Source organism: Salmo salar, chromosome 09, assembly GCF_965601325.2.
Source record: "Salmo salar chromosome 09, fSalSal1, whole genome shotgun sequence".
Classification (NCBI taxonomy): domain Eukaryota; kingdom Metazoa; phylum Chordata; class Actinopteri; order Salmoniformes; family Salmonidae; genus Salmo; species Salmo salar.
The window spans coordinates 156,882,408-156,894,920 of NC_138299.1; the positions used below are offsets into that span (position 1 = coordinate 156,882,408).

Genomic DNA, 12,513 nt, shown 5'->3' on the forward strand with positions numbered 1-12,513 from the left:
AGACCACAAAGAGCTTTACAGTAACCTCGGCTTAGACCACAAAGAGCTTTACAGTAACCTCGGCTTAGACCACAAAGAGCTTTACAGTAACCCGGCTTAGACCACAAAGAGCTTTACAGTAACCCGACTTAGACCACAAAGAGCTTTACAGTAACCCGGCTTAGACCACAAAGAGCTTTACAGTAACCCGACTTAGACCACAAAGAGCTTTACAGTAACCTCGGCTTAGACCACAAAGAGCTTTACAGTAACCCGGCTTAGACCACAAAGAGCTTTACAGTAACCCGGCTTAGACCACAAAGAGCTTTACAGTAACCCGGCTTAGACCACAAAGAGCTTTACAGTAACCCGGCTTAGACCACAAAGAGCTTTACAGTAACCTCGGCTTAGACCACAAAGAGCTTTACAGTAACCCGGCTTAGACCACAAAGAGCTTTACAGTAACCCGACTTAGACCACAAAGAGCTTTACAGTAACCCGGCTTAGACCACAAAGAGCTTTACAGTAACCCGACTTAGACCACAAAGAGCTTTACAGTAACCTCGGCTTAGACCACAAAGAGCTTTACAGTAACCCGGCTTAGACCACAAAGAGCTTTACAGTAACCCGGCTTAGACCACAAAGAGCTTTACAGTAACCTCGGCTTAAACCGCAAAGAGCAAGAAAAGAAGACAGTGAAGATGTTATCCTTATGCATTGGCCTAATAGGCTAGATTAAAGGAAAGTTAGATTACCCATCATTTCTTCACTCAACACAACCTCCAAGTTTAATAAATGAAATGCATCATTTCAGAAGAGTTTCTGTCCAACACAATCAAGTAGTCTTTTTTTTGGTCAGAATTGTTATATTCAGCAGCCTGCTGATGAGCAACAAGCAACAGATCCCACAGTACTCTAATGGGTCAGGAAGTGACAAGGTTGTTTCACTTTGGACAACACAGAGTATCATTTCATATTTTTAAATGTAAGGTTGTTTAACTATACAAATACTTTTTGAGATCAATCGACACTAACCAAAGAGTTTTGATCAAATTGAACAACTCTTGTTTAAATTTTAACACAGATGCCCACATAGCCAATCCTCATGAGAAAATACGCAAATCCTCAATAAACCCCCAATCAAGATTCATTGATTGACGGATTGTAGAAGTGTGGTGGTTGTTATCCCAACTAGTAGAGTGAGGACTGTAAGTGCTACAGGCTGAGCGGCATTCATAGGCATGTTTCTGTTGCAGAGACTTCCCTCACAGCAGGACACAGAACCAGAGTCAGAACCGGAGTCAGAACTGGAGTCAGAACCGGAACCACACATACTCTTGGAGACACAGCCTCGAAGAGTCACAGACCGACCATTACTAGCTGTCACTACAGAGAAAATATTACATTAGATCAAAAATATTGTCAAAAACAATACAATATGAATGAAACGTACAGAGATAATTCAAATAAACCTAACATTTATTATAACTGTATTTATTACACAAGGACCATAGTATAGCATGAACACAGCCAAACACAAACATTAATTGCATGTACTTTACCTGTGTCATTAAGACAGTGATCTTGAACTCCCTGGCAGGTCACAGCCTGATCACAAACTTCATCTTCTGGATCAGTGCAAGAAAAACACTGAAGTCCATTGTGGGGGTCGTCTGGAGAAACAACAAAACAACTCATGTAAGGATCAGACAAAAATAAATCTAATTCAACAAAGAACAATGGAGTTCAAAGTTCTAAGTTCTGAACAATATTTACCAGAGAAAGTGTCACTGTTGCAGCCAGATGAGTTGCAGCATGAAGAAGTGAATTGTTGGAAACCGATATTCAAAGATATTTTGGGGCTTGACTGACAAAAATGGTCATCCATGCATCCCTTCACGATCCTCTCATTGATACTTGAGTTTGAACCTGAAAGGTAAAAGATAAAAATAAAATTAATCATAACAATGTTTTGGTAAGATGGTACTAAAGAAGGTACATCCAAGTGCCTTGTGGCAGATGAATCAGAATTAGTTGGGTAACATAGATAATTAAGATGTTTTATTTCCATAATATGCTTATGTGAGATACTTGTCATTAGAATGTATCCATTTGGATAATGAATGTTAGCAGTTGTACTTCTTCCCTCAGCTGGGGTTCAGTCACTTGGGGCCCAGAGAGGGGAGAGGTCAGGCTTGTCTTTCACATATCCCTGGTGCTATGCAGAATATCAGAAAGGGAAGAGGACAGAATGGAACATTGTCTACATAGTGTGTGTGTCTTACTGAGGATGGGCATCTATGAGATAGCACTGACAGAGGAGATTTACGATGTCTTTGGGTAATAAAGCCTAAAGAGCATTCCAGATAACATGGAGCTAATGGTTCTGTTCTATACCGTACCAGGGAGAGACGGTTCCAGTTTGGAGTAGGAGGACCAGACACTGGTCTGTTCTATACCGTACCAGGGAGAGACGGGTCCAGTTTGGAGTAGGAGGACCAGACACTGGTCTGTTCTATACCGTACCAGGGAGAGACGGGTCCAGTTTGGAGTAGGAGGACCAGACACTGTCTGCTATGTTTTATAGATATCTTTCATACAAAACTTAACCTTGTGACCCATTCTATGTATCTGTGGTTCGTCATGTACGTTGACAGGGGTGTATCTTGGCTATAAAAGATCTTTGTACTTTAGTGTAGACACTTTTCAATGGTTCATTAGAAATGGCACATCATTGAAAGTCATTGCTAATACAAAGCTCTTATTATTAAAGATGTAGTTTAAGTATAACTCTGACTGGTGTGTGAAGTTTGTAACTCTCCTCATTTGGTAATGCAGAAATTAGCCACCACAGCCTTCAGAAAGTATTCATAACCCTTGACTTATTCCACATTGTTTTGTGTCACAGCCTGAATTGAAAATCGATTACAATTCACAATACCCCATAATGACAAACTCAAATTATATTTTTTGAAATATTAGCAAATGTCTTGAAAATGAAATACAGAAATATCTCATTTACATACAGTACAAGTCAAAACTTTGGACACACCTACTCATTCAAGGGTTTTTCTTTATTTTTACTATTTTCTACATTGTAGTATAATAGTGAATACATCAAAACTATGAAATAACACATATGGAATCATGCAGTAACCAAACAAGTGTTAAACAAATCAAAATATATTGTATATTTGAGATTCTTCAAAGTAGCCAACCTTTGCCTTGATGACAGCTTTACACACTCTTGGCATTATCTCAACCAGCTTCACCTGGAATTATTTTCCAACACTCTTGGCAAAGTTCTATGACATTCAGAATGAGACTGATGAGGTAATGATTAATAAGTGACTGTTATTGATGTATAATTTATAGATATATCTTTGAGTTTAATTCGGGAGATGGTAACTCTTTGCTCTTAAATACAAGTAAAACTAAATGCATGCTCTTCAACCGATTGCTGCCTGCACCTGCCCGCCCGTCCAGCATCACTACTCTGGACGGTTCTGACTTAGAATATGTGGACAATTACAAATACCTAGGTGTCTGGTTAGACTGTAAGCTCTCCTTCCAGACTCCCATCAAACATCTCCAATCCAAAGTTAAATCTAGAATTAGCTTCCTATTTCGCAACAAAGCATCCTTCACTCATGCTGCCAAACATACCCTCGTAAAACTGATCATCCTACCGATCCTCGACTTAAGCGATGTCATTTACAAAATAGCCTCCAATACCCTACTCAATAAACTGGATGCAGTCTATCACAGTGCCATCCATTTTGTCACCAAAGCCCCATATACTACCCACCACTGCGACCTGTACGCTCTCATTGGCTGGCCCTCGCTTCATACTCGTCGCCAAACCCACTGGCTCCAGGTCATCTACAAGACCCTGCTAGGTAAAGTCCCCCCTTATCTCCGCTCACTGGTCACCATAGCAGCACCCACCTGTAGCACGCGTTCCAGCAGGTATATCTCACTGGTCACCCCCAAAGCCAATTCCTCCTTTGGCCGTCTCTCTTTCCAGTTCTCTGCTGCCAATGACTGGAACGAACTACAAAAATCTCTGAAACTGGAAACACTTATCTCCCTCACTAGCTTTAAGCACCAGCTGTCAGAGCAGCTCACAGATCACTGCACCTGTACATAGCCCATCTATAATTTAGCCCAAACAACTACCTCGTCCCCTACTGTATTTATTTATTTATTTTGCTCCTTTGCACCCCATTATTTCTATTTCTACTTTTCACTTTCTTCAAATAACAAATCTACCATTCCAGTGTTTTACTTGCTATACTTTATTTACTTCGCCACCATGGCCTTTTTTGCCTTTACCTCCCTTATCTCACCTCATTTGCTCACATTGTATATAGACTTATTTTTCTACTGTATTATTGACTGTATGTTTGTTTTACTCCATGTGTAACTCTGTGTTGTTGTATGTGTCGAACTGCTTTGCTTTATCTTGGCCAGGTCGCAGTTGTAAATGAGAACTTGTTCTCAACTAGCCTACCTGGTTAAATAAAGGTGAAATCAAAAAATAAACTCATTAAACATCATTCTCCCGTGGTGTGGTTGAAAAAACTCAACATTTAATTAATTTTAAATTCAGACTGTCACACCTTCAAAATGTGGAAAAAGTCAAGGGGTGTGAATACTTTCTTAAGGTACTAACTCACTTATTATAATAATTAATGAAAACATAATCAATGAAAACAATTCCAGTCACAGATTTTGAGAGTTTTAACATACCAACATCGGGGTCGGTTGCTGTACGGTCTTTTCCCCAGCGGATATCAATGTCAACTTCCCAAATGGTAAAATGGATGCGTCCTCTGATATTACCAACTACAGTATTAAAAGTCAAACAGAGGGGATATTTCAAAACATGTGACAAGTTAATACTACTTAGTATGTCCATTCAAATGTACAATGTAAATTATTCATGCAAGTAGTCAACTGCAGTCTCAGAGGTTTTCTCTGGCAAGATAAAATGATACGTTTAACTTTACCGGAGGATTGCAGAGTGCTGCTGGTGTTTGTAGAACACACTTGTCCCTCACTGCAGGTCTCCAGGGTTTGTTCTGAGCAGGTGGGGTCTGCTGGATCTTTACAGGTGAAGCACTGCAGACCATGAGCTGCTGAAAAAGAGACGGCTACAAGAAACATTCATGTAAAGTAACCAAACCTGGGTTCAAATAATATTTCAATTATTTTAATTACTTTCACAATTCACATACATTTCAATTTAAATATTTGGATATGGTTTATTTGAATATACAAGGGGAAAAGTATTGGCATGTATGAGAAAATATTCAAATATACAAATATTTTAATACTCTCATGTATTTGGAAACAAGTATTTGAGAATTGTTTCAAATAGTAGGATATTTATAGGCAATGTTTTGAATATACTTTCAAATACTTCTAATTTATGAAGTTTATTCGGCACCACATTATATGAAAATACTCAGATATACAGAATATAAGTATTTAAATAACAAATACTTAATTACACAGGTATTTGAACCTAAGTCTGAAAGTAACACAATTGTCTTATTACACATATAACTAATCAAATGAAAGATGTAGAAAATATTACCAATGCAGAGCAGCATGCATGCCAACACGAGAATGATGGTGTGTTTCATTCTGAGCTGAAGCAGTGATTACCAGTACAACAAATGACTGTTTCCAGGACCTTATATAATGTGTAGTCACAAAAGAGTGAAAGTCAAAATGGAAAACAATAAGAATGATGTGTCAATTGATCTTTGTTTGTTCCTGGGGCATTGCAACCACAATCTACCGGAATATTTACCAGACAGACATTGTCACCTTGTTTAAAATCTACCTAACTCTTCGCTCCCACCCATTTTCCAGAACCTACCAGTATATCACATTCACATTTCCTTCAGGCTCAAACAAAGACAGCTGAGAAATATTATACTGCACAGAACAAAAGCAGAATATTACATGTCATGTTACCATTGCATGCCTTAACATGTTCCCAGTGTATTCAATTGCTGAAATATTGTGTGTTTGTGCATGAGTATCAGTACGTGTTTTGAGTCATTGTTCAGGCATACAATATGTTGTTCATCCTCTCCATACTAGGTAAAGACATTCTAAAAGACCAGACATCTATTGACTAAAAGACTGGACATCTACGGTCTAAAAGACTGGACATCTGGACCCTTCAGTCAGTTCTCCTGACTCCGTGACCCTTCAGTCAGCTCTCCTGACTCCGTGACCCTTCAGTCAGCTCTCCTGACTCCGTGACCCTTCAGTCAGCTCTCCTGACTCCGTGACCCTTCAGTCAGCTCTCCTGACTCCGTGACCCTTCAGTCAGCTCTCCTGACTCCGTGACCCTTCAGTCAGCTCTCCTGACTCCGTGACCCTTCAGTCAGCTCTCCTGACTCCGACTCCGTGACCCTTCAGTCAGCTCTCCTGACTCCGTGACCCTTCAGTCAGCTCTCCTGACTCCGTGACCCTTCAGTCAGCTCTCCTGACTCCGTGACCCTTCAGTCAGCTCTCCTGACTCCGTGAACCTTCAGTCAGCTCTCCTGACTCCGTGACCCTTCAGTCAGCTCTCCTGACTCCGTGACCCTTCAGTCAGCTCTCCTGACTCCGTGACCCTTCAGTCAGCTCTCCTGACTCCGTGACCCTTCAGTCAGCTCTCCTGACTCCGTGACCCTTCAGTCAGCTCTCCTGACTCCGTGACCCTTCAGTCAGCTCTCCTGACTCCGTGACCCTTCAGTCAGCTCTCCTGACTCCGTGACCCTTCAGTCAGCTCTCCTGACTCCGTGACCCTTCAGTCAGCTCTCCTGACTCCGTGACCCTTCAGTCAGCTCTCCTGACTCCGTGACCCTTCAGTCAGCTCTCCTGACTCCGTGACCCTTCAGTCAGCTCTCCTGACTCCGTGACCCTTCAGTCAGCTCTCCTGACTCCGTGACCCTTCAGTCAGTTCTCCTGACTCCGTGACCCTTCAGTCAGCTCTCCTGACTCCGTGACCCTTCAGTCAGTTCTCCTGACTCCGTGACCCTTCAGCAGCAAGATCACAGCACAACTACCAAATAATTAAACTTCATCACTTTACCCAGCTGTTTGTTACATCTGTTCATTCAGGTTTAGATGGAAATAAAGCACTGAATAACAATACTATCTACTGGATAACACTACTATCTACTGGATAACATTACCATCTACTGGATAACACTACTATCTACTGGATAACACTACCATCTACTGGATAACATTACTATCTACTGGATAACATTACTATCTACTGGATAACATTACTATCTACTGGATAACATTACCATCTACTGGATAACACTACTATCTACTGGATAACACTACTATCTACTGGATAACATTACTATCTACTGGATAACATTACCATCTACTGGATAACATTACTATCTACTGGATAACATTACTATCTACTGGATAACATTACCATCTACTGGATAACATTACCATCTACTGGATAACATTACCATCTACTGGATAACACTACCATCTACTGGATAACATTACTATCTACTGGATAACATTACCATCTACTGGATAACATTACTATCTACTGGATAACATTACCATCTACTGGATAACATTACCGTCTACTGGATAACATTACCATCTACTGGATAACATTACTATCTACTGGATAACATTACTATCTACTGGATAACATTACCATCTACTGGATAACATTACCATCTACTGGATAACATTACCATCTACTGGATAACATTACCATCTACTGGATAACACTACTATCTACTGGATAACATTACTATCTACTGGATAACATTACTATCTACTGGATAACACTACTATCTACTGGATAACATTACTATCTACTGGATAACATTACTATCTACTGGATGAACATTACTATCTACTGGATAACATTACTATCTACTGTATAACATTACTATCTACTGGATAACATTACTATCTACTGGATAACATTACTATCTACTGGATAACATTACTATCTACTGGATAACATTACTATTTACTGGATAACATTACTATCTACTGTATAACATTACTATCTACTGGATAACATTACTATCTACTGGATGAAATTACTATCTACTGGATAACATTACTATTTACTGGATAACATTACTATCTACTGGATGAAATTACTATCTACTGGATAACATTACTATCTACTGGATAACATTACTATTTACTGGATAACATTACTATCTACTGGATGAAATTACTATCTACTGGATAACATTACTATCTACTGGATAACATTACTATTTACTGGATAACATTACTATCTACTGGATAACATTACTATCTACTTCATGTTTCATCTGTTTTTCTGAATCCTCTCTTTCTCTCTCTCTTTTTCTATCTCTCTCTATCTCTCTCTCTTTGTCTCAGTCTCTCTGTCAGTCTCAGGAGGAGTTGAATCCTGAGTTACCCTCTCTCTATAATCTCTCTCTCTCTCTCTCTCTCTCTCTCTCTCTCTCTCTCTCTCTCTCTCTCTCTCTCTCTCTATCATCTCTCTCTATTTAAATTCAATTCAAAGAGCTTTATTGGCATGGAAACATGTTTACATTGCCAAAGCAAATGGAATAGACAATAAACAAAAAGGGAAATAAACAAGGGAAATCAGAAATTAACAGTAAACATTACACTAACAAAAGTTTAAAAATAATATAAATGTCTAATGTTGTATTATTGGCTATGTACAGTGTTGTAAACATGTGCAAATAGTTAATCTCTCTATCTCTCTCATCTCTCTCAATTCCCTCAAATTAACAGTAAACATTCCATTCACAGAAGTTCCAAAAGAATAAAGACATTACAAATGTCATATTATGTATATATACAGTGTTGTAACGATGTACAAATGGTTAAAGTACAAAATGGAAAATAAATAAGCATAAATATGGGTTGTATTTACAATGGTGTTTGTTCTTCACATGTTGACCTTTTCTTGTGGCAACAGGTCACAAATCTTGCTGCTGTGATGGCACACTGTGGTATTTCACCCAGTAGATATGGGAGTTCATCAAAATTGGGTTTGTTTTCGAATTCTTTGTGGATCTGTGTAATCTGAGGGAAATATGCGTCTCTAATATGGTCATACATTTGGCAGGAGGTTAGGAAGTGCAGCTCACTTTCCACCTTATTTTGTGGGCAGTGTGCACATAGCCTGTCTTCTCTTGAGAGCCAGGTCTGCCTACGGCGGCCTTTCTCAATAGCAAGGCTATGATCACTGAGTCTGTACATAGTCAAAGCTTTCCTTAAGTTTGGGTCAGTCACAGTGGTCAGGTATTCTGCCACTGTGTACTCTCTGTTGAGGGCCAAATAGCATTCTAGTTTGCTCTGTTTTTCTGTTAATTCTTTCCAATGTGTCAAGTAATTATCTTTTTGTTTTCTCATGATTTGTTTGGGTCTAATTGTGTTGCTGTCCTGGGGCTCTGTGGGGTGTGTTTGTGACCAGAGCCCCATGACCAGCTTGCTTAGGGGACTCTTCTCCAGGTTCATCTCTCTGTAGGTGATGGCTTTGTTATGGAAGGTTTGGGAATCGCTTCCTTTTAGGAGGTTATAGAATTTAACGGCTCTTTTCTAGATTTTGATAATTAGTGGGTGTCGGCCTAATTCTGCTCTGCATGCATTATTTGGTGTTCTACGTTGTACACAGAGGATATTTTTGCAGAATTATGCATGCAGAGTCTCAATTTGGTGTTTGACCCATTTTGTGAATTATTGGTTGGTGAGCTGACCCCAGACCTCATAACCATAAAGGGCAATGGGTTCTATAACTGATTCAAATATTTTTAGCCAGATCCTAATTGGTATGTAGAATTTTATGTTCCTTTTGATGGCATAGAATGCCCTTCTTGCCTTGTCTCTCAGATCGTTCACAGTTTTGTGGAAGTTACCTGTGGCGCTGATGATTAGGCCGAGGTATGTATAGTTTTTTATGTGCTCTAGGGCAACGGTGTCTAGATGGAATTTGTATTTGTGGTCCTGGTGACTGGACCTTTTTTGGAACACCATTATTTTGGTCTTACTGAGGTTTACTGTCAGGGCCCAGGTCTGGCAGAATCTGTGCAGAATATCTAAGTGCTGCTGTAGGCTCTCCTTGGTTGGTGACAGAAGCACCAGATCACCAGCAAATAGTAGACATTTTACTTCAGATTCTAGTAGGGTGAGGCCGGGTGCTGCAGACTTTTCTAGTGCCCGCGCCAATTAGTTGATATATATGTTGAAGAGAAATGTGTTTGTTTTTTTTTACTATTTTAACCGGACACTTGTTTGTGTACATGGATTTTATATTGTTGTATGTTTTTCCCCCAACACCACTTTCCATCAATTTGTATAGCAGACCCTCATGCCAAATTGAGTCGAAGGCTTTTTTGAAATCAACAAAGCACGAGAAGACTTTGCCTTTGTTTTGGTTTTGGTTTGTTTGTTTGTCAATTAGGGTGTGCAGAGTGAATACGTGGTCTGTGGTACGGTAATTTGGTAAAAAGCCAATTTGACATTTGCTCAGTACATTGTTTTCACTGAGGAAATGAACGAGTCTGCTGTGAATGATGATACAGAGGATTTTCCCAAGGTTGCGGTTGACGCATATCCCACGGTAGTTATTGGGGTCAAATTTGTCTCCACTTTTGTGGATTTGGGTGATCAGTCCTTGGTTCCAAATATTGGGGAAGATGCCAGAGCTAAGGATGATGTTAGAGTTTAAGTATAGCCAATTGTAATTTGTGGTATGTATATTTTACAATTTCATTGAGGATACCATCAACACCACATGCCTTTTTGGGTTGTAGCTCATTCAAGGTAATTGGAGAATCCAGTGGGTTCTGGTAGTCTTTAATAGTCTCTCTCTATATATATATATATATCATCTCTCTCTATCATCTCTCAATTCAATTCAACTCTATCACATTTCTCTCTATCATCTCTTTCTCTCTATCATCTCTCTCCATCATTTATATCATCTCTCTCCATCATTTATATCCTCTCTCTCTCTCTCTCTCATCTCTCTCTCTATCATACCTCTATCATCTCTCTCTCTATCAGGGAGTGTCATCTCTAGAGGTTAGTATTTAATGGGAGAGTCAGCCATAGAGGATAATATGTAATGGGAGAGTCATCTCTAGAGGTTAATATTTAATGGGAGAGTCATCTCTAGAGGTTAACATGTAATGGGAACCTAGTGGTATAGGAACCTAGTGGTATAAGAACCCAGTGGTATAGAAACCTAGTGATATAGGAACCCAGTAGAAAAGGAACCCAGTGGTATATATAATATATAAATATATATATAAAACTGCAAGACTGAATAGGAGAAAAAACAAGCAACAAACAAAGAAGATAGGCTTTTGAAAAATAACTATTTTTCATAAAATTGTAGTTATCTTAGCAAGCTGAATTGTTTACCAGTTGCTAAGCAGTTGCTAGGGACTCTTTTGGAAGAAGCTAGCTAGCTAACGAAGAACAACAAAGAATATCTAGTTAACAGAAGAAAAGAAAGAGAAAATCAGGACAGAAGAAAAAGGATATCAAAGTGAAACAGTTCTCTAAAGACACAGGAGACAATAATACAAGAAACAACACTTCTGTAGCTTGTCAACTATGTGTCTGTCTATCCCTGTTCTCTCCTCTCTGCACAGGCCATACAAACGCTTCACACCGCGTGGCCGCTGCCACTCTAACCTGGTGGTCCCAGCGCGCACAACCCACGTGGAGTTCCAGGTCTCCGGCAGCCTCTGGAACTGCCGGTCTGCAGCCAACAAGGCTGAGTTCATCTCAGCCTATGCTACCCTCCAGTCCCTAGACTTCCTGGCGCTGACGGAAACATGGATTACCACAGATAACACTGCTACTCCTACTGCTCTCTCTTCGTCTGCCCACGTGTTCTCGCATACCCCTAGAGCATCGAGCCAGCGGGGTGGTGGCACTGGAATCCTCATCTCTCCCAAGTGGACATTCTCTCTTTCTCCCCTGACCCATCTGTCTATCTCCTCATTTGAATTCCATGCTGTCACAGTTACCAGCCCTTTCAAGCTTAACATCCTTATCATTTATCGCCCTCCAGGTTCCCTTGGAGAGTTCATCAATGAGCTTGACGCCTTGATAAGTTCCTTTCCTGAGGATGGCTCACCTCTCACAGTTCTGGGTGACTTTAACCTCCCCACGTCTACCTTTGACTCATTCCTCTCTGCCTCCTTCTTTCCACTCCTCTCCTCTTTTGACCTCACCCTCTCACCTTCCCCCCCTACTCACAAGGCAGGCAATACGCTTGACCTCATCTTTACTAGATGCTGTTCTTCCACTAATCTCATTGCAACTCCCCTCCAAATCTCCGACCACTACCTTGTATCCTTTTCCCTCTTGCTGTCATCCAACACTTCTCACTCTGCCCCTACTCGGATGGTATTGCGTCGTCCCAACCTTCGCTCTCTCTCTCCCGCTACTCTCTCCTCTTCCATCCTATCATCTCTTCCCTCTGCTCAAACCTTCTCCAACCTATCTCCTGAT

The 12,513-nt window shown here is 40.3% G+C and overlaps 1 protein-coding gene across 1 annotated transcript; it reads right to left on the reverse strand.

Moving 5' to 3' along the window:
- Positions 1 to 549: 549 nt before the first annotated feature.
- On the reverse strand, positions 550 to 5,672 carry LOC106613307 (urokinase plasminogen activator surface receptor). The gene is made up of 6 exons (XM_014215395.3): positions 5,582 to 5,672; positions 4,992 to 5,135; positions 4,732 to 4,827; positions 1,756 to 1,908; positions 1,542 to 1,652; positions 550 to 1,365 (listed from the first exon to the last, which is right to left on the reverse strand). Exons 1-6 carry the CDS (start codon positions 5,628 to 5,630, stop codon positions 1,127 to 1,129), a joined length of 792 nt encoding a protein of 263 aa, XP_014070870.1. The 5' UTR covers positions 5,631 to 5,672; the 3' UTR covers positions 550 to 1,126.
- Between the last annotated feature and the right edge of the window lie 6,841 nt (positions 5,673 to 12,513).

What these genes read in the sequence shown, in the direction of transcription:
- LOC106613307 (XM_014215395.3), bottom strand. Translation starts at nt 5,630, where the DNA reads ATGAAACACACCATCATTCTCGTGTTGGCATGCATGCTGCTCTGCATT. An exon ending in ATGCATGCTGCTCTGCATTG is followed by an intron (nt 5,136 to 5,581) that starts GTAATATTTTCT and finishes TGTTTCTTGTAG; the next exon opens with CCGTCTCTTTTTCAGCAGCT. An exon ending in CAACAGTGACACTTTCTCTG is followed by an intron (nt 1,653 to 1,755) that starts GTAAATATTGTT and finishes TTGTTTCTCCAG; the next exon opens with ACGACCCCCACAATGGACTT.